This window comes from Orbicella faveolata, unplaced genomic scaffold, assembly GCF_042242905.1.
Source record: "Orbicella faveolata isolate gen_17 unplaced genomic scaffold, um_ofav_v1 contig_1, whole genome shotgun sequence".
In the NCBI taxonomy this organism is placed as follows: domain Eukaryota; kingdom Metazoa; phylum Cnidaria; class Anthozoa; order Scleractinia; family Merulinidae; genus Orbicella; species Orbicella faveolata.
The window spans coordinates 22,456,930-22,479,313 of record NW_028301536.1 but is presented as its reverse complement, the minus strand read 5'-3'; the positions used below and the strand labels follow the sequence as shown (position 1 = coordinate 22,479,313).

The following is a 22,384-nucleotide window of genomic DNA, read 5'->3' as shown; positions in this document are numbered from 1 at the left end:
TAGGACTGGGCAGGGGCGACACAAGCTATCTCACCGATTTCGATGAAACTTGGCCAGTTTAAAGGGGTCTACCCAAAACTACTTCAGTCTAAGTTTAAGGAAATTTGGTCCCCCCTTTTTTTTTTTAACAAAAATGCCCAAAAATTGCCTTAAAAAATGGTCAAAAGTATAAAGCTCTACTGCTATAAGAATTCAACCAAATCTTTTCAAATTTTCAGTGAATGTTATCCTACCCAAACATATTAAACTATTCTCTAAGTTTCGTTGTTCTACAGCTAACTTCTATCACACAAGTCGTCTCAGACAAGACCCCCCTCTCACCCAATAGTGAAAACTTTTAGAATACCTAAAGTTTAGGCCAAAATATCTCCAATGGCGGAGCATGCTTCAAAAAGCGGAGCATACTGTCTAAAAGGTGGGACTTCATACTAACATTATCTGCAAAGAAATCTTTGGGCACTCACTGAATTATTCCACAGGAAGGCTGCCAATACTTCGTCCACCACAGGGTACCCGCGTCAATTTTTGTTTCATTATAAAGCGCAAATTTGGTAATTATGAGACAGCAACAGACAGAAAATGTCACAAAACGGTTACACACCATACACTTTAATGAAATAGAACCATTTCTATCTAATCGTATGAAAAAACTTCGCCCACCATAGGTTACCCAGGTCAGTTTTTTTTTTTTTTTTTTTTTCATTGTAACGTGCTAATTTGGGAATAATGACATAGCAACAGACTGAAAATGCCGCAAAATGGTTACACACCGTAAACTTTAATGAGATAGAACCATTTTGAAGGGTTTTGTTTGTCCTAAGCCATGGAAATAACAATCGGCGGCTTAATGATGGCCTCTATTGTTGTATAAGTGAACTACGTGACAGGACTTACTCTTCGCTAAGTCAAACACGCGAGTCACAGACAACTATCAAAATGCTTACATTGTATTTGAGCGTTAGAATGATTGTATAATGAAATTTGCTTTTTGCCTAATATGCCTAAAAAGGAGAAAAGCGTTTGGCCGTTAAATAATCCCTGGAAATTACTTCCTGGCAAACGCACACATCTTTGTAATTTGATAGCTAGCGTGATTCGATCTTCCATAATAACTAGAAGTAGAGCAAACTTTCGCCCTAAAAATACAAATTGATGCGCACGAATCGACTTGCTTTGTTTTCTTCTAAAAATTGGACATCAAAAGGCTTCCTATAAATAGACTGCTGTTGATTGCAGAAACGCGCGCACGTGCATGGAGGATATTTCAAAGTGCTCTATATCGTTCGCAGTTTTTTCCGTTGAATTCTTTCGTCAGTGATGTAAAGGCGCACTTGAGAGAATTACAATCAACACAATCATGTGCAGCCTCTGAGAGAGGGCTGATACTTGTTCGTGTCGGTTTGTTTGATGAGGATGGTGACGATATGGTCATTTCCCCAGACCATCGCGCTTTACTTGGAGTAAAATATTGTCCTTCAAGAAAGTGCCAGCGTCCGCTGCATGGTCGCCGTAAGGTTAAACTATCCAGAACGGTTAATTTGAAAATGTCTAAAAAGATAAAAGAAACGAGGGACGTCTTGGCCCCCCGTAGGCTCAGGTAAGCGTGATCACTGAATGAAAATACGGTACTTACAGTCAGTCACGCTATGCATTCTTTGGTTTCTTGATAATTTCGCCCCATGTAAGGGAATCAAGACAGTTTTGGATTCTGGATTCCACTCAGCGGATTTCGGATTCCAGGTATTGTATTCCAGTCTTTGTCAGTAGAACTTGGGTTCCGGATTTCAATCGTTAGTAGGATTCCGTATTCCTTGAGCTGTATTCCGGATTCCAAAGCCCAAAATTCCGGATTCCACAAGCAAAAATTTCACGGATTCCGGAATCCGGATTCCCTTACATGGGGCGAATGACTGACTAATACACTAGTTTAATCAATTGTTTTATTAATAGACGCAATGTTAGAGTGGGAAAGGATTTTTTTTTTTCTTTATTTTTTGGTGGGAAGGAGGGGGGGAGGATGGAAGATCTTGTAAGAAATTAGTTATAAGTTATAGGGTAGGGTATTTATTTCGCTAAAGAAAAAGAAACGAATAGGCAATATTGTAGTGAACTTTGATCTACACGAGTTTTATTCTACTTTGAAATCTTCCAAGTCCATTTGCCTTTCCGTTGTTTTCCTTTTTGTATGTTAGCTAGATTACCTTCCAACAGGAGCCCATGGTCATACGCTCCTGCTGCTAATCGATCATTTTTTTCCAGGAGGGGCGTAAGGTAGGGTACTTCTCTCAAAAGCTACAGTGACTATCCTGAGGCTGTTATCATTGCGCATTTCTTCTTCTCAGTCTTTCAAGCCTTGCACTGCGCGTTGGTGTCCGCACAGCTGCGTTTGACTTCAGTGAGGCCCAGGCTGGGCTGTGACCACCGAGCCACCGCCCTGAAAATTAGGCGCTACATTAATGTGGGCAATGACGTCAGTACAGCCAGTGACATGAAAGCTGCTATTGACTCGGATGGGGGCGTCAAAGGCGGCTACTCAGCGGTGTGCAAGGTTGACGAAAGGTCCCAAAACATGACCAAGCACTCGCTGACTGGCATACAGTTTTTGAACAACTTGTTGGGCTACAAGGTTGGGCCCGGAAAGGTCTTTTCTGCGGCGTCGTTAGCGCGTCTCGCTACCCCTCAAGGCCCGAAGAGCTTACAAGTTCACCAGGCATTCAATAGTCCTGACATCCTGACTGCTGTCTTCCGTGCCTCTTCCAGCACGAGGGAAAAGCAGCCCGCAGCAGCTCCAATGGAGCCTATAGCCGCAGAAGGGATTCAGCTCGAAGAAGAAGAAAAGATTGTGGTCTTTCGCTGCCCAGAGGAGGGTTGTATAATGGTTTATCAAAGTTACAGCAGCCTTCAGCGACACCTTGATGCGGGGAAGCCGTGACCTTCTGGCGTTAGAGAGAGAGAGAAAGAGTCCACGTACGACGTGATAAAGAATAAGTGGGCAGAGACGTGCAAGTCAATTTCTTGTAGCTACATGGAGGCAGCTCATCCGCCCACATCTGCATCCGCGTCAGCTTCCCATAGCCAGTCGGAGGACGCACCGACAATAACTGACATGGTTTGGGCGAGAAGTCTGTTCATTTCACCACCAAAGTGCGCCAATATTTGCGTGAAGTCCTTCTTCAAGGAGAGGACACTGGGAATCAAGCAACGGCTGAGGATATAGCAGCACCAATGTTGTCCATGCAAACCGCTGAGGGAACGAAGGTGTTCACCAAAGACGAGTGGCTGACATCTACCCAGATTTCCGGATATTTCAGTAGATTGGCCGCCTTAAAAAGGAGTGGGGCTCTTCATAGATCAGAGGAGGGGAGGCCAGCACCAACAGAACCGGTACCCGAGGGAGCAGAAAGTGAAGTTGAGGAGGAAGACCCATATATACATGTGTAAAGCTCCCATCATTAGAACACGGCTTCAAATCAGGAGGGAGCTAGAACTGTAACTTAACTTTCGATCAGAGTGTTTAGCTGTTGGATCATATTTATTTTGACTTTTCCCTTTAATAGTTTTTACAAAGGACAGTTCTTTAGGGCACAGGTCACAAAAATACGCAGTTGATTTTGTTTTCAGTATAGCAAGGTCTTTCTCATAAAGTTTTCTGCATCAAGATGCGATATGGCGTGCAAGTTTCAAGCAAATGTATTATTCCTGTATTAGACGAACAAAAGCAAATTTCATTATACAATCATTCTAACGTTCAAATACAGACAATGTAAGCATTTTGATAGTGTTCTGACTCTCGTGTTTGACTTAGCGAAGAGTAAGTACTGTCACGTAGTTCACTTATACAATACTAGAGGCCATCATTAAGCTGCCGATTGTTATTTTCATGGCTAAGGACAAACATAAGCTTTCAAAATGGTTCTATTTCATTAATTTTTATGGTGTGTAACCATTTTGCGGCATTTTCTGTCTGTTGTTATGTCATTATTACCGAATTAGCTCGTTATAATGAAACAAAAATTGACATGGGTACCTTGGTGGGCGAAGTTTTTTTTTAATGCGATTAGATAGAAATGGTTCTATTTCATTAAAGTGTATGGTGTGTAATCATTTTGTGGCATTTTCTGTCTGTTGCTGTCTCATAATTACCGAATTTGCGCGTTATAATGAAAAGAATTGACGCAGGTACCCTGTGTTGGTCGAAGTGTTTGCAGCCTTCCTGTGGAATAACTCAGTTAGTGCCCAAAGACTTTTTGCAGATAATGTTAGTATGAAGTCCCACCTTGTAAACGGTATGCTCCGTTTTTTGAAGCATGCTCCGCCATTGGATATATTTTGGCCTAAACGTTAGGTATTCTAACAGTTTTCACTATTGGGTGAGAGGGGGATCTTGTCTGAGACGACTTGTGTAATAGAAATTAGCTGTAGAAGAACGAAACTTAAAGAATAGTTTATGTTTGGGTAGGATAACATTCACTGAAAATTTAAAAAGACTTGGTTGAATTCTTATAGCAGTAGAGCTTTATACTTTTGACCATTTTTTAAGGCGATTTTTGGTCATCTTTGTTAAAAAAACAAGGGGGATGGTCAACTCCCCCCGGTTTTGACCAAATTTCCTTAAACTTAGACTGAAGTAGTTTTGGGTAGGCCCCTTCAAACTCCAAGTTTCATCGAAATCGGTGAGATAGCTTGTGTCGCCCCTGCCTGGTCCTATCTTGGATGCACTCTTAAACACTAGCAACCTGTCATTTTGGCTCGGAAATAATGTTTTTCTTATGACAGAATAAAAATTAAATTTTATTTTATCCAATCATCATGAGATTCTTCTAGAAGACAAAAAAATGAAGGAAGTCAGCGATGACAGGGATAGGAAGTAAGATATAACACGTTTCCAAGAATTAAACTATTCTTTTCGTGTTTCTTAAGGTGATTATATTCTGCCCTATAATACATTTAAAAACACCTGCTTGGGAGAGTCATGTAAAATAAAAAAAAGACCAGACACACTCTTGAAAGTCATGTATAAACGTAAAGAAATGGCAAGGATGTTCGGAATATGTTCTATGGTATACCAGTAAAGCCTTCCCTATCCAGAAAGAAGTTTGAAACTCCAACTATTTTCTGTCATTCGTTGTATATGTAAACGATCTAAGAGACTCATCACACGTAAACAAACTGAACAAATGAAAACGTGCATTCTCTTAAAGAACTTTCCTAACATTTAAAAGCAGTAAAAATTTAAACATTCAAGTGGCATTGTTTACCGTTAAAGAAACATTGCGCCTTTTGATTTTAAGAAAGTTTCACTGAAGATGACGAAAACAGAGCCTATCCGTTCTGCCTGCAAAATCAATACTCCACCTTCAGTTTTCTCTTTCTCCAAGTCAATCACAGGGATTTTTTGAGTGAGTACAGTCATTAAGTTGCCCCAAATTGTGTTTTGTTAGAGACCAATTTTCACCTATCATTAAAGCTACGATAGCAACTCTGTGAATTTTACAATTGTTTTCAAAATTCACTTTCCCAGTTGTGCACTTAATAGTGAGTTCAACGAGTCAATTGTTGGAGTGGGTTTCTTTTTTGTTTAGAGCGGTTTTCAATGAAGTTTCGTAAAATCAAAGCCCAATTTATTACTCTAGCCAGACACAAAGGACACAGACAATACAGTGAACCAATCAAAACTCGAAGTAATTACACGAAACTGACGCAAAGCGCGGGAAAACGAGTGCATGCGAGTAACGATATGGTTTGGGTTCTACTTCTGATTGGATGAAAATATGGCGCGAGTTTTTTAAGTTTTTTAAGTGAAAACCGCCCTGTTCCTTAACTGATTTTAGTTGATTCTATATCTAGTTACGTATCGTTTTTAGTTTACAACTTTTTAACAGCGACAAGATGGTTCGTCCCTATTTTAAAAACATAACCATATTTAACCAGTTTTCTTGTTGTATAAAGTGGATAATACATGTATGTATAACCGTAATGCCCGTCCACATACTGAAAGTATAAATTAATTATAAGTAAACTTGTATGTATCGAGCTGGTGACTTTAAATGTACAATGATTAATATTGTTTATTGTATTTTAAGGAGATTATACTCGCTAATTGTACTTGTTATTCTGATCTCTTACATACAAAGCATCTAGACTCTGTAATAAGTTACCATTTTATTGTCTTAATGGTCAAGTGATATAGGATTTTGGCTCTACTCTTGCTCAGTTAATTTTCCCAGTCATTCAATAAATGAGAAATCATACGAAAGCTTGAGCAATTAAAGATTTTCGCTACTTTCGCTACTCTGTATATTAGTTTTAGATACTTTTAGTTAGGTGTCCCCTATTAGCCGTGGGGATTCTCCACTGCTAGATGTAATTGACACGATAATAAAGTCATTTGCATTATTATTATTACTCGCGATATTTGAAAAATCCATTGAATTGTACTCGCCTAAAGGCTCGTTATGAGAGAATTGTTATATATCCGATCTCTCTTAGTGTAAATCATTGATTGCACTCACATTCATATGATTACTTTCACTAATTTTTTAAAAATTTATTGATTATTTTTGTTTAGATTTCCTTTAATCCCTGTCTCTTTAAAGCACCTACTTTGTTTCATTTGTTACATTTGGCTTCAAAGATGGAACGGCTCCTGGCATACTCTCTGTTTATGAACTTTAGGCTTGGATCTCCATGAACGCTCGTATTCCCCTTCTTGTGTTGGCCGGATAACTCAGATCTTTAAAACTTTGTGTCGAAACTGAGGGTACTGACGTTAACAGAAGACCGCGATTGCGCGATTTCTCTTGAGCACGCCAGCTCAACATTTGTGAACAAACTTGGCTGAGATGAGGTGCTTAACTTTGGGTGCTTGAATGGGCTTCTCTTTCTTATATTGTGGAAGATTGCTTTTGCTTCCCCCCTCAAATTTTCACTGAAAGCGATAAACAACCAGGGATGGATGGCGGCATTGGCGTGTGCAAGCCAAAAGAACAGCAGTCTGAGAGTTGAGGGAATGGTGAAATAGGCATCCACATAAAATTGCGACATTATGTGACTGACATGCACAGGGAGCCAACATAGTGCGAAAACAGCGACAGCGGTTATCAACATCTTGATCACTGCTCGACGTTTTCTCATCTGCTTAAGATAAGCTTCTTGATTAACAGCCCCTGGAGGTTTCTGTTTCCACAAGAAGTAGGAAATCAGCGAATACAGCACAGTCATGATGACCAGAGGCACAGCGTACGTGACGACAACTTTCACAATCATTTCGGCTTGGTTGAATATAGCGGAAATTTCTTCTGATTCGTGGTTCCAGTCAGGATAGCACAAGGCAACCTCACCATCTTCCTCGTCTACCGTGAACTTGTAGAGCTCCCCACTGAACATCAAACCAGCAAGCAGCCACAAGGCGATTATAGAACACACCACTGACTTGGATGACAGGGGCCTCCTCCGAATGCACACAATAGCCAGGTATCGGTCAGCTGCAATAACGGTGAGCGTCCAGATGGAGACACAGATGGAGACGACCAAGAAGAACGGAATAACCTTGCAAAAGATCGTACCTGCCATCCCAGATAACCAGCAGTCTCCACACAAGACGGATGGCACAGAGAAGGCAGAGGCTGTTATCACGTCCAAGAGATCAGCGAGAGCCGTGTTGAAGAGAAGCCAGTTGAATGGGTTCATGCGAATATTCGCGCGCGTGCGCACCAAATGTATGATGATCGAGTTACCCACGAAAGAGAACAGCAGAATTATGACGTAACCACCGATAACGCCGGTCTTGGTGACTTCATTAAGTTCCTCAATATCTTCGTCGCCAATGAGTTCTCCTCCATCAAGAGGGGCAGTTGAATTCTCAGTTTGGTTCATGATTTTCCCTTTTACGGCCTATAGAGAATCGAATTTACACGAATTAATTGACTCATATCAGTCATAGAAGCAACTTCTAAAATACCAGTTCAATACAAATGAAAATTATCAACGTAACAGTCTATAATGTCTTAAAGGTATAGAAAACGTTCAAAATTTCAACCTTCTAGCTTCTTCTCCACTACCTGAAAACAACTTAATTGTGTCTGTAGTAAAGTTAAATTAATGAGAGAAATAAAGTAATAATTCAATTTTTATTACAACGATCATTTTCTGGCAATATCCGTTTGCTGGAAGCGCAGATATTTAATGAAAATAATAAAAGAACGTTTATTGAAGCGTCAAACCATGTAGCCTGGGAGAAATCCTTACTAATAAGGGGATACAGACTAATACAAAATGCAAAACTGAGAGGACTACGATATCTACACTAAAATATGAATAACACAAAATGCAGTCTAGAATGTTTTTGAAGCATTAAAGGTAATATATCGATAGCTGATCTAATGTAAGTTAGATATAATGTGATCTAATGTTGAAGTTTTTATGCTTTTTTACGTTGCCAGAGCATTTTAGTTATCCCTTAAACTGCTTCAACCGCCTAGCCCTTCAGAGCTGGGCAGGGAAACTTAAGAAAAAACACCACAATGATCCTAAAAGAGCATCTAAAAAAAAATCGGTTAAAATAATTCGCCATACAGCAGCGCACTCGTTTGAAGCGTTAACTTCGAATTGACAGACCTGCAGCTCCGAACTGGCATTGTACTAAAGTTACTTCACTTTATTGGTTAATTATGTAGCTGCATCAAAATCCAATATTGCCAACAGATCTATTTTAATTTTTATTAATTCTTGCCAACTGTCCAATTTAAAATAAATTGCATAGTTTTTGCTCGAACGTTTAGTTTAGCTTTGAACAAACTGTCCAATTTGAGAAAAATCTGGATACTTTACAGCAACCAATCAAATGTCAAGATAAATAAAAGAACCAAGTATTGGCCAATCAGGTTGCAGCTATTATCACTGCCATCAAACGTCTGCGAGCGATTGTAGCTCGCTAAGTTTTATTAGGTTTTGATAATGGCGGAATTTTCCGACTTTTCTCTCCACCTTTTTGACGTCTGAAACTTTGAAATGGAGTCTTCAGCTAGGTTTCCAGAGATAGATGCTACTGATTTACTCAAGATGAGGTAGAATAATCACGATTAGAACTCCCAACGAAGCACAAAAACCTGGGTTAACGTGCTTGACCTGTGGCGTGCTGAGCGTAGCGAAGTGAGAAAGCTTGAGGAGATTCCCGAAGAAGAGCTTGACGACGTTCTTTGCCGATTTTATGCAGAGATAAGACAGCAAAACGGAGATGAATACGAGCCAGATAGCCTTGCTGTTATGCAAGGCTCCTTAGACCGCCATCTAAAGAACAACGGCAAGAGTTACAGCATACTACGAGACCGCAAAAATAATTGGATTCAAAAAACTCCAAGGACTGCCAAATTGGACGAGGCCGAGTCCAATTTGGCAGTCCTCGGAATTTTTTTAATCCAATTATTTCCAAATTGGACAGGATGTAGTCCTATTACAGATACTAATTAATGATGTAGAATGTCGCATTTTTCGTACTTCTATTTCAAGTCAACGTAGAGGTTGCAATATACTCCTTACTTATATCAATTGACCTGAATTTAGCATTGCATGCTTAAATTAACTTATCTAGTTTGAATCATACGTGCAAGAACGTGACAAAAAGAAACTAATTGTGTAATGTGTCTTTTTCTGAGCTCGTTAATACATTCTAATTTATCAATTTATTTATTTTAAATTTATTCGCACGCCCAAAGGAAAACTATCACAATCACTTCATGCCCTGAGAGGGACACTGTCGCGGGCGCTAACGTCGTTCGCTTATGCACGAAACGAGCCTTGAACACCAACGCAGATACTTAGCGAGACTTTAAAGACAAAGTGTTTTGTAATTTTCGCAAGACACATGGGGCAGGAGAAAGTCAGCCAGATATTTTCAATTTCAGGGCAAAACCGTGAGCGTCCATGACTCTCGATAATTTCCCTCCAATAGGATCAATGAACCATATTGTAGTAATTCGTAACAAATCGTGGCCATTAGTTTAATTTTTCTATTGATGTCAACATTTTTTTAACTTCTGGCGTTTCGACATTACATGTCGGTTTTTTGGTACGTTTTTGACGTTTCATGAACACGATAGTGCTCCGTTAACATCAGGGAGCTCACTTCTTGATACGATTACGTGAAAAAGGTTTTGAACACATAAATAATACAAATAAAAATCATTGCTATGTAACTGGTGGCAATTCGACTTTTTTTAATTCATTTTTCCAATATGTAAAATTGTCACGAGAACAGATGTTCCTGTGGCTTCATTCTACAAATTTTAGATTCCAAATCCTACAAGTTCGAACGAAGCTTCACGTAACTATTACCTTATTGTTTATCGCATACAGCTATGGAAATTCGTAATCAGCATCCACGATCGTAAGCTTTTTCGCTTTAAGAATATTTGAGCAACAATCTTTGAAATTTTTTGTCCTTAAAGAATGACTTACCTCGTTGCTTCGAGTTTCTGATTAAGGGCACGCGTGCAGTGATCATTCATCTAATAACGTTTGGCATAAAGGATTGCCGTTGTTATAAGCTCGGTTGGTCACTTTTGATTGATGCAAGGGTGGTCCAAACTTCCTGAATACAAAGAGGATGAAACGGTTTCCGTCCAGTTAACACGGCATGGCATTTTTATGAATTCCACTTAATGGAGTCGTTTAAGATATCGCCGATATTTCTCGACGTCAAAGCAAATAATTTGAATTTAAAGCCAAAACGAAAATGAAAATAACCCGGTTTAATTTACATGCATGTCGACGTACATTGGCCTCTGCTAATGTTATGATGTTCAGTTTTAAGTTGGATTTGCTACTGGTTATCGCGAAGTCTTTGAGAGTCTTGTGTTTTTTGCTTAACAACTATTCCCTTTTTTATCGCTGTACCGGAATAAACATAAATCGTGAAGTGCTCTTTTTATTTGGTAAACAGGAGTAAGTGCACGTTTGCATTAATTTTATTCTCTTTATATAATGTAAAGCCTGATTTCCAAAATGTGATTTGTTTGTTCGTAAAAGCTGTAGCTTTGGTAGCATGTACGCATGTTTTGTAATGTATGGCCTATTTCTGACCAGTTACTGTTAAAAACCTTTAAGGGTAAATCATCAACTAGATCAGTTTTTAAATTAACAAGAAAGGAAAAGATGATATGAAACGATGGCAGGAATTTTTTAAGAGGTTTACGAAATGAACAAACGAATATACCGGCTTTTAATCGTTTTTATTGTATTTATATTATACCCCGTCGCTGTTCATATTGTTTTAATACTCCAAGACAAAATTTGTTGGTTAGGAACTGATTCAAAAAAATAATTTTTACAGAATGAAAATTAAACTGCCTACAAAAATATCCATGTATTACGTAACTTTGGCTAAAGAATGATTTACCACAAACAGTAATGTTTTCGGATGGCGCCCCATAGTTCAGTTTTCTCTCTCTCCCCGAAATCGACTATAACTGTCATCTTTTGTTTAAAAACCGTCAAAGGAAAATATGCAAAGGTGCACGTTTATCACGCCGGGTTGTGTTCAATTATTGCACAGTCAAGAGCTACGTTTATCTAAGTTTATAAAGATTTGCAGTTTATTGAATGCTCTCAAGTGGTAAGCACCCGCAGGGGATATAGGAAAGGGGCGGATTTTCGGCTTCTTTTTATTAACAATTTACAGTAATACTAGTTCCTGTAAAATTTCCATGTCTTTGCTGTTAAGACCTACTTGTTTTAATAAACAGGATGCTAAAAAAGTAGAAACTATTGTTTAACGACTTTCTGTGCATTTTTCAGAGCAAGCATTGATAAATATTCAGAAATGTAATAGTCTTATAAACGCATCTTTTTTTAGAGATAATCAAAGAGAGGGAAAAGCGTTAATTTTCAGAAAGGATGATTACAACGAAGTTTCTCTCTAAGAATCGAGCATCGATCAGTTCATTCATTCAATCAATTTAGATTTTATAACACGTCTAAATCAGAGTGAATATAAATACCCTTATAACGAGAAAAGTTACCTGTTCTACGGTAATTATTACTTATGAGGTCGTCTAAGCTTGAACATAAATGAAAGACTTAAAAAAAAACATATATACACATATATTAAAGGTAGAAGACTTAGATTGAAACGAGGAACTAATGAACTGGTTTTGAAGTGGGAGTCTGTTTCTCCCACAGAGAGTCTGACGTACATTTATTCATACTAAACACGCGCTTCTGGTGACTTTTTCTCGACGTCTTAGCTGACTAATCAGTCACAGAAAATATCACCTCACGCAAGCTTTCGTCATTAAAATTGCTTGATATGACTTCACGAAGTCGTAATAAGTAAACTAAGTAAAATTGATTGTACCGACTGAGCTATATTATATCGTACTCTGTAGAAACGTAACATGCTGCGTAAATATGTAATTGACGGTGTAATTTTGAATTATCGCTTGCTACGTTCTTTTTGAAAAGAAGTACAATACAATAAAGGTTTTTTCGTGATGCAAAAGAATAGATGATAATAGGTAAAAACAAAGCAAGGAAGAATAATCGGCGTCAACAAAACTAGAACAAACAGGCACTCTGAAAGGAAGTTAGGAGGTTATCCCTGTGTGAAAACTTCCTTGAAATTATAAACACGAATTTGAATGGGAACACATTCTAGCAACAACAATATAATAATAAGAAAGCAAAAATACAAATACAGGCATTTGCAAAATTAAAAATATATCTTAATACCGAAGTGAACTGCCTGCTTTCACAACAATAAAGTGTAGGTCGTTCATAACTTAATTATCCTGGTAAAGAAGGAATCATAATAGGGGTTTAACAACATAAAACTTATAAGAGTGTTTTTCTCCGAGTTTCGTAAATTCAGAATAGTCGTTTACTTGAGATGACGCAGATGCCTTTGTATCTATATAGTTGCACCATCAGTACGTCTCAGTTCCAATAGATAAGACTGAAGTTGGCTACTTAATACAATACAGCAATAGAAATATAGAGATCTATGTATCCAAAGTACAGTGAGCATGTAGGAAAACACGTATATTTAGCTTACCTTGGATGTCGGTCGCGTTAGTGTACATACATCACAACTTCACATATGATTTACACGTCTAAGTTTTGTTTATGCTACGTCACAAGTGAGTACCGGGCCTAACTTAATTAATTACATCCCGTGCATCTCAAAAGCACTTTTTTTTTTAAAAAAAAATTTTCTTTCTACAAATGTTTGCAGCTACATTGATATAGTTATTTTCATTTTGCAAAAAATATAAAATCATTAGATTTTTGTACGTTTTGTGAAATTTTCTTATGATCTAAGAAACCGACTGAGAGAGTCTTAAACTGATTTCATAACAAATTCTCGTGGTCGTTCTAAGGTTACAGTAAATGACGATACGGCGACTTCTTGCTTGATCCATGTCATGTATTTTCCTTGCACCATCTACCATGCACTTATAAACGTAAGTAGTAATGTTCGACTCTATAAAAATTTACATATCAGACAGGTATCCAAATCCATACGCCCTTAAGGTTACCGTGTACCTTTAGGGAAGGATGTAGTGCCTCGCGATTATTACATCATAGATACCCTAAAACCTTTATTAAATTAAAACTTCTTGATCTGGCTATTCAAAATTTTGATAGGTTTTCCTGAAAAATGAATTCGACAATTTTCCTCGAAACGTAAACTGTAAATCATCTTTTTCAAGTTCCAACCCAACACGATTTTTAGATTTTTGGAATTTTATATTATTCTCGACGCAAGGAACCCAAAAGCTTAGAAAGCTTGTTGGGATTTCCCTTTGTTCGAGTGCATTAAAAAGTTATACAACATTTTCAAAATGGCTGTAACAAGTTACGGAGAGACCGCACAGAAATGTTTTACCTAAAAACATCTAAACATCTATTGGCTGGCAATAAAGACCAAACTTTTACTTCAGATAGAAAATGGCTGTGTCCATTTCTCGGTGAATGTTTACTCATTTTGAATTTTATTATTTTTTTGGTCTGAAAGCTCATAGTTGAAAGTTTGGTTTTAGGGAGAAAAGCGAAGATTCCACTTTTTAACAATTGATATAGTATAAGTTTATTAAAACTACGGCTGTATGCGTGTATGCAAACGAAGACGTTCTTGATTTTCACCTCTGAAATTATACTAAAATAATTATTCGCCTCAGGCTCAGTGAATATGGGTAAATATTCACCAATGTTCACTTCGACCTCGGGGAATAATTGTCCTGATAATATTCTACACACGGAAACGTGACAAGTCATGGCTGGAGTATAGCCTCCTTTAAAACACCAATACGAGCCGAAGGTTTATCCCAACTGAAATCATAAACCTAAAGCTAGACCAGATAGCTCGAGTTGAGATTTCTCTTCAAATTGATATTTATAGGCTTAGCTATTAGTAAAGAAAAAACCCTGAATTTCACTATCACATCTAGAGTGGAAAATTTCAGTGGAATTCAAGCCCTTTCACTTGAAGTCGATCTTCAATGCGCGTATGTGTCACTGCAACCAGAACAAATAACAAAGCGACTTCACATAAAATCATATCCTTGAATATAAGCGATTAGCTATGACGACCCTTGATGAAACGAGAAGGCGAACACTTCAACATCAAGGCTTTAATTATGGCTTTTTTTATACATGATACCGACGTGGATACCCACTCCTCCCATAGATGTTCCCAAGAGCCGGTAGCCCAGCCAAACAAGAGTTAACTGTGAGCCTCTCAGGGTTTTGGGAACAAGGGAACATAATTATTTATTTAAGGGAATATGCTTTGATTTAATTTGAAGGAACAGTTGATATCTCCACCATTAACGGGAACATGGCGAAATATTTTAGGGAACAATGTTAGTATTGTTTTACTGAATGGGAACACGGGAGAAATTGCAAACATTTTAAGGGATCAGGGAACATTTCTTACGACGAACATTTTATAATATTATACAATTTATAATTTTATAATATCATACAATTTATGTAAGCAGAAAATCCCTTATTCCAAAGTATTTTTGCCGATGTTCTTCAATGCTGCGTAATAACTTTAAAACTAGAAGTAATCAAAGCTTATTGAGTGCGTTCGAGTTAATGCTGCCGAAGGAAAGGGAGATGCATACTGATGTTTAACCTAATCGACTATCCTTGTATTACGAGTGTCGTGCAGAGCAAGGTTGTTCCAAGAATGAAATGGATCGACGGTAACAGCAACAACAGAAACAAACTGTGTTTATTTATTTAAGTACTCAGACTACGTAGATTACAGCACTCAGCAGCTGTCCCAAAAGGTCAGACATTTTTGGCTTAATAGCCAACGAAGAAGGCTCACTTCGTGCAAATTGTTTTTGTTGTTGCTGTTGTTGTTCGCCACGAGATTCGCTTAAATATTGCCGCCAGCTATTCAACAAAGTAGCAGATTCTGAGAGACTAAACCCCGTTTAGTGCATTCTATGGAAGCCAGAAACAGCATCTGTGAAAAATAAGTCACTTAACAAGAAAATGGAGCGACGCAGCAACACTCGGCTGTAAGGGCTGCATCCTATGCTGCACATAATGCCCTTCAAGTCATTTATTTTTTTTATTGTATTAATATTAGTATTAGTATAGTTTCTTAGCAGTGTCCCCTAATTAGTATGGTGTTTTTATTCCCAGGCTATAAGGTTTTTTGACACTTTAATAAAGTTCTCACTCACACTCACACTCACTCACACTCACTCACCTATGGGACGGCGAAACAACACTCAGACCAAGCAGCTGCACACGTACACAATGCGAATTAACATAAACAAAGTACCGTACCCGAGGAACGAGTCACGCAACTTGAAAAGTACATCACTCACGAGGTGCACTATAGCACATGAGCATTACTTCTTTTCGCCTAGGTTACACGGGACATCCAAGAAGTCACAGGAACCTCCACAAATTAGGAAGCGTTCTCCTTAGGACGAACGCAGAAATACAAAATTGCGCATCAGCTTGTCGAGAGCGAAATATTTTCTTACCAAATTGAAGTCATTGTTTATTTTTAAAATGATACGACATTGAAGACCGCGTAGTTACCCGTATTTTTAATTGGTGTAGGAGTATATATGTTACAATGCACTTTATCGCAATTTCCTTTCTTTTCTTGAATAATTCTAAACTCTTTTATTTGATACACATTTTTCGTAGCGAATTCGTTCACAGAAACATTACAAACGTCCCTGAAAGCATTTTCACTTACAATTCATCCGAGCTAGTACATAAAGGCTTCATATATGTGGTCAATAAGTCGAGAACTCGCTGCGCTACGGTTTCAACCATGCTCGCAAAATGCTGGATAATCTTAGCTTTGCAACTGATGCTTTTGCTGTATGAGTCATAACACGTGCTGTGTTTCCCCATATCTTTGCATATCTGATGATCCTTTGCCAGCAAAGTTACATAGTAGCGTATGCACTTCTTGTGCACTGTCACGGCACACTCTTCAAAACTGTCGAACTCTGTTAAAGAAATTAGAGCACTGTTAGAGCGGTTTTCAATTGAGTGGCGTAAAACCAAAACCAAAGTTATCACTCTGGCAAATCACGAAGGACACAGACAATTCAGTGAACCAATCTAAACTCCCAAGTAATTACATGTAGCTGACGAGAAGCGGGGAAAAAACGTATGCTAACGAGTCTCAATTGGATTTTTGGTCTTACTTCTGACTGGATGAAAAAGTGGCGCGAGCTTTTTAAGCCAGTCGTGTAGCTTAAAAGAGTGGAAAGTGTAAAACTAACACTCAAATGAAAACCGCTCTATTCATTTTTAGACTCAGTCGTTCGCTTGTTTATTTGTTTGTTGGTTAATAATAATAATAACAGTAAAAATAATAATAATAACAGTAAAAATAATAATAATAATAACAGCAATAATAATAATAATAATAATGAAAAAGGAGTGTTTATTGTGACAAAAACTAGAGCTAAGGTTTACAAAATGCTATAATATTTACATAATTTGATGTCTGTAAAACCTGTTTCCGTATCTAATCATGATATCATGGTTACTACAACTAATACTAATACTACTATCATCATCATAACAATAATTAACATATTCCATACAAATTGGTATATACAAGGTAAAATAATAATGATAATATTAATAACAACTTTAATTACGTGTGAACGAGATTTAGCATTGCTGCTAATTGGGGCCGCCTAAAAAGAGTTTCAATTATCAGGACTATGTACAAATTAAATTTCTAAACATAATTATTTACAAGATAAAACCCTAGCTATCAAAATAAAAGTACGAAAGTGAATAACGTTACAAATAAAGTTAACTAAGACTGAAGAAAGTAGTCAAGTCAGCCAGTGATTTCTGTCAACTATGGTAGTCGAAGGTCTCTATGTAACAAGAAAGCAAAATCGAATGAAAAGGAAAAGTAATCTTACATGCAGAATTCCAGGACACATTCTTTGCTCAACTAAATCATGCGAAAATTTTCAAATTCCGAGGCTTATTTGCAGAAGTTGAATTAGACCAAAATATATCACCATGATGTTTATGAAGTTATAAAGTGGGCATACAGGCGCTCCCCCAATTCGATGTCGATATTTTTAAATACATAATTATACAGATTTTTAGATATGCAAAACTGAAAACTTTAAGCAAATGAGCGACGACTCAAAATAATCTTATACTTAGATATGCAGAATCGTTACAAAAATTGACAGAAATTGCTGAACATTTATCTTACCAATATCGTCCAGGTTACGATGAGTTTTTGCAACATCTGTTGACAAGCAAAAGAGTGAGAAGACTTAACAAGGTCTAAAGATATTATCAGCTGAAAGTGTTCCCAAAAATAACTCCGAATGAAACAAATTGCTCCACTGGTCATGTACATGTATGTGTAAAACAAGGTTAGGAAAAGTACTTTTTTGTACGAAGTAAAAAACCCAAACTGAGAAACATATCTACAAGTTCTTTTTTTTTCCTGGAAGAACTGTCAAACACGTAATTTCTAGCTAATAGCTAGTGGAAAAGAAGAAATGTTATTTTAAGGGATACTAATTAAAGACGCTGCTGTTGATGCCGTCGTCTCGACTGTTATTGTTGTATTTTGGCTGTTTTGTTTAATGCAAATCAGAAAAAAAAAAAAGGGAAATGAAGTACTGTTGCCGTGTTGCTCTGTATAATCTTACACTATATGGTCATGAATATTCTTTCAATGCTGTACGCGAGAATAAAAAAAGATGAGAATTTTTTTTTCTTTTGAATCAGTGACTATTTAAGTATAAATAATTATGTAAATATAATGTTACGTAAGTGTTCTTTGTATTGTCGAAAGGAATAGTGGTCATTAACAATTCTCTACAGAATTGTCCTTTTATCCATCTAAAAATTATTCATTCATATACACACCAATATTTGAAAATCTGAAGGTAAGAATTCTCGAGAGTAACATCGCATGGTCTAAAATGGGGCAACAAACCGCCCGAGCTAAAAAGGTCTATTAACGAAAAATATGTTAAAAGATAACAACTAATATCAAGTTATATATACCTGTTCGAAAATCACGACTTGTAAACTGATGATCATGACTTATACAGACTATATCAGTGTATATATTTCAGACAAAATTTCAAACCTGAATCTTGTACAACACTCTTCAGTGTACTGTAATCAATGTCCGTGCAGGTTCCTAAGATGCTATCCATCATTGCAATTTGTAACACCCAGTAACGCAACTTCTCAATCAGTTCACCTCCACATTTGGGTTCACTGGCAACACATGTGGCCAATTTCTGGAAGAGAAACGTAACTAGACTGTGATGAGGAAATATAAACGATGCGAATGGTATAAAACATAGTTGACATCTGCCATCTAATTATTTCCAAGATGAAATAGAGTCCAAGAGATTAATAAATACTTACAAGCATCTTGAGAAACCAACCAAAATTTTCAGTGCATTGCAATAACTAATGGTCTTAATCTGAGATATTTAGGGGCCTACGATTGAAAATGTTTAGGGTGGGCATAGTTAGTAGAGGGGACTGGTTATGAAATCCGGTAAACTTCAAAGGGCGAAACAATAGCGTATTCTCCGAGGTTAAAATGACCCGTCACGTGATTCTGACCGTGCACACGTCAAAACAACATGGCGGACACATTGGACAACCTTTTCCAGTTTGGTGATAATTTCGAAGCCATTTTAGCCCTTTTAAAAATTCGATGAAGCAATCGATAAGCAATTTTCAACAACAGTTGGCGATGCAAGTACAATATCTGTGAAATTTGATTTGAGACTCCCCTGGAGCGATCGAAAAGAGCCAAGTGACTGTATGGTTCAACATGTGGTTCACAAACACAACACAGATAAGGAAGCTAGGCCAAACTTGATCCTTCCGAGATATTATCGAGCTAGATAACAAAACCAGACGAAAACGCTTGAAACTAAGCTTAAAGGTGGACTATGGTGTGAACGGGAACGGGCTACTCTAACACTTAACGTTCTTGCTGAAATAGTGCACAACGCGATACAAAACGTGAACGAAGCCGCGGCTTTCGCCTCAAGCCTGAGGAATGAGTTGAACTTGTACAGATACGAAACACCTTATGAACAGACTGAAGAATTCTCTGTGCTGAAAACAATGTTTGAAGGATATTTGAAAAATGGAGATACTTAGAAGATTTTTTGAAGTATTATGCACAAGTTCCGTTGAACTCTACAGAGTTCTTTACAGGATTATCCCGAAATGCTACAACATTATTAGCAACCAAGGTGGCTGATAGTTTGCTAGCATATTGCAAGCGTATGAAGTTCTCCACTAACAGCAACATTGATCAACCCTCAGAAACTGTATTGTCAGAGAAAGAGATGGCTGGTCTTCAGTGTGTGGGAGGTTATGTATTGTACAATCTGAACGAGGGGCATGCAAAAGTAGCAGCAACCGAAAGCCAGCAGGCTATGGCTATCGTGAAAGCTGGAAAATTGGAAGCTGGGTGTGACTTGGTGTCACGTCTGAGCCGTGGAGGTCTTTGGTATATAAGTGAGCCATTTTCATCAAAACAGAACATTATTTTAGACACTTACTTCCATTTTTAGTTTGCGAAGGATATATGTCCACATACATTTCTGCACATGCATTGACCTGTGCTGTCTTCTCTGAAAATCTATTTACATATTGTATACACAAAGATAACTCCCAAAACTGAGACCCACCTTCAATATGTGTACCTTAAATCATGAATGACATTAAAAACGTTTTCTCTGGACAAAACTATTTACTAGTAGCTAGAGAATGGGATAATACTTACGGAAGGACCGTGATTCTAATATATATACGCTGTAGAGGGAGAGTGGATGGAAAGTTTTTATCTTCAAACACCTCTTTCTGTTTTTTTCCTTTGTGGGTACTGCTCTAACTTTTCTCTCAGAAAATCCAAACATTTTTCAGCACCTCATCCCATGTTTAAAAAAAATTTGAAGGTTTTCTGCTTGTGCAGACAAAAATGTCTCAAACTTTTCCTCTCTCCCTGCAAAAAATAATGGTCTATCTCTTATATCTTCCACTACCATTGATAACATCTCAAGCAATGTTCCCTGGAATTTAAAGTAAGAATTAATTCAGTTTCCTTTTGCTCCTGCATGGTAATTTAGTATCAGTGACCTGATCCCATGCTTTGGGTGTGTCCTTTCTACCCCAGGTGTCGCCACTCTGACACGACACTGCCCTCTAACTATGGGGCAGGGAAGCAAAAAATGGACTGAAAGATTGTTTCATTGCAAGCAAAAGTTTAACTGAGTATTCCCTGGCTGGTATCGAATAACCGTGACCGCCCCACGAATCAAAGTTAACTAACACTAAACATAGGCGACATCGCCTTAATAGAGATCAAGCCAGCTCAAGCTGTCGCCAAACCATGAATCTGGTCGTCGTAACATTTTGGAGATATTCGTGCATGCAATTGTTTAGTATGCTGAAATATTTGACGGATAAGTCCTTTTTGTTCAGTTTTTGTTTTTTATTCTCGTGACTTTTGTGCTGTAAAGTGAAGAAAACAGTGAATCAATCAATCAATCTTTATTTAAACACGAAAATCATTTTTATCTATCTTCAAACAGCTGGCTAATTTGTGGATAATTCTTATCCATGAAAGATACTCATCAAATAATGGCTATCTTTCATGGAACCTTAAAGTGCCTATGAAGTAAAAACTAATTGCTGCTTTCTTTCAAAGGCTTTTCAAAGTAAAGAAGAATGGCGTTTTCCTTTTTGGAATATCGTTTTTCGGTTTGGAGATATTCACGTTTTTGTATTATGCAAATGAGGAAAGTGATAATGTCATTGGTGGTTCCACTAAAACAGCACAACACTCAATCGAGAATAACTCTAGAAATATTAAAGCAGTATTCTTCAAACCTGCACCAGCAATGTACATCACAAAAGAACAGAAAAGCACCTACTATGTTGTTGCCATGGCAACACTCTTGGCTCCAGTCTCTTTCTGTGAAAAACCAAATATCCCCATTTGCAACCTTTCAAAGTGGGACAGAGGGTCTTGCTCGGAACACACATGGTTCCCATATTGTCCTAACTCTTCCCATTAGATTGTTGGGAGTGGGTGATCCTTGTTTAAGATAAAATCTGGGAATTTTAGTCTTAATTAAAACAGAACCAGAAGCATAACTGTTGTCATGGCAACGGCATGACGGATGTTATTTTGTTCCTTTTGTGATGTACATTTCTGGTGCCAAGTTCAAGGAACGCTGTCATTATTCTTTACTTTGAAAAGCCTTTCAAATAGGCAGCAATTATTTTTTACTTCATAGGCACTTTAACCTTTTTTCTCGTCATACCTGCATCCTGAAGCAGTGGCCCTCTTCGCCTATGGAAGTAGCATCTAGAGCATCTTGGTAAACTGCTTTGCAACGGTTCAGCAAAGCAATATGGCATTGATCGGCCATTGCAGTTGCGAAAACAACTGACACGAAGAACAAACTGTAAGCTGTGAGCTATATCTAGCCATTTTGCTATATCTAGCCATTTTGAAATCAAGAACCTCTCAATCGGGGTCTAGTAAGAACGGGAAAAAAAGTACAACAAAATTATCTAAAAAGTAAATATCCAGGAGTAAAGTTTCGTGTTGGTTAAACGAAGACTCCATTTCTAAATGAGAAGAGGATACCTTATTGACCTGAGTTAAGTCCGGGGCTTGACCGAAAATTAGTTCAGTGCTCCAAGAACTTAGTGTCTTTCAGAGATGGCACTGAGGATAACGTAATTGCTTTACTCGACAACTTTCAAATTCTCAAATGGCAATTACAGCTAGTGAATAATTGTTGGAATAGATGTGACAAGCAATGTTTAAGAACTAAACCCAAACTTGAACTGGTTATCTGAT

General features: G+C 37.7%; 3 protein-coding genes and 1 pseudogene across 3 annotated transcripts; 2 read left to right on the top strand and 2 right to left on the bottom strand.

Annotated features, from left to right (window-relative positions):
* Positions 1 to 1,915: 1,915 nt before the first annotated feature.
* On the top strand, positions 1,916 to 3,568 carry LOC149118421 (uncharacterized). The gene has a single exon (XM_089282611.1). The coding sequence runs from the start codon at positions 2,489 to 2,491 to the stop codon at positions 2,930 to 2,932; it is 444 nt and encodes a 147-aa protein (XP_089138737.1). The 5' UTR covers positions 1,916 to 2,488; the 3' UTR covers positions 2,933 to 3,568.
* A 2,439-nt stretch (positions 3,569 to 6,007) lies between these two features.
* LOC110066188 (substance-K receptor-like) lies at positions 6,008 to 7,973 on the bottom strand. The gene has a single exon (XM_020773388.2). The coding sequence runs from the start codon at positions 7,873 to 7,875 to the stop codon at positions 6,736 to 6,738; it is 1,140 nt and encodes a 379-aa protein (XP_020629047.2). The 5' UTR covers positions 7,876 to 7,973; the 3' UTR covers positions 6,008 to 6,735.
* Positions 7,974 to 16,058: 8,085 nt separating this feature from the next.
* LOC110066222 (uncharacterized) lies at positions 16,059 to 22,071 on the bottom strand. The gene is made up of 4 exons (XM_020773431.2): positions 21,840 to 22,071; positions 18,626 to 18,782; positions 17,732 to 17,767; positions 16,059 to 16,487 (listed from the first exon to the last, which is right to left on the bottom strand). Exons 1-4 carry the CDS (start codon positions 21,945 to 21,947, stop codon positions 16,225 to 16,227), a joined length of 564 nt encoding a protein of 187 aa, XP_020629090.2. The 5' UTR covers positions 21,948 to 22,071; the 3' UTR covers positions 16,059 to 16,224.
* On the top strand, positions 19,137 to 20,194 carry LOC149118420 (uncharacterized; annotated as a pseudogene).
* Positions 22,072 to 22,384: the final 313 nt, after the last annotated feature.

Bases quoted from the DNA above. Each gene is read 5' to 3' on its own strand.
- LOC149118421 (XM_089282611.1), top strand. From the start codon at position 2,489: ATGAAAGCTGCTATTGACTCGGATGGGGGCGTCAAAGGCGGCTACTCA.
- LOC110066188 (XM_020773388.2), bottom strand. From the start codon at position 7,875: ATGAACCAAACTGAGAATTCAACTGCCCCTCTTGATGGAGGAGAACTC.
- LOC110066222 (XM_020773431.2), bottom strand. From the start codon at position 21,947: ATGGCCGATCAATGCCATATTGCTTTGCTGAACCGTTGCAAAGCAGTT. The intron at 18,783-21,839 runs GTATGACGAGAA...TTTCTCTTCCAG, and splicing joins GCCACTGCTTCAGGATGCAG to AAATTGGCCACATGTGTTGC. The intron at 16,488-17,731 runs GTAAGATAAATG...TTTCTTTAACAG, and splicing joins TCGTAACCTGGACGATATTG to AGTTCGACAGTTTTGAAGAG.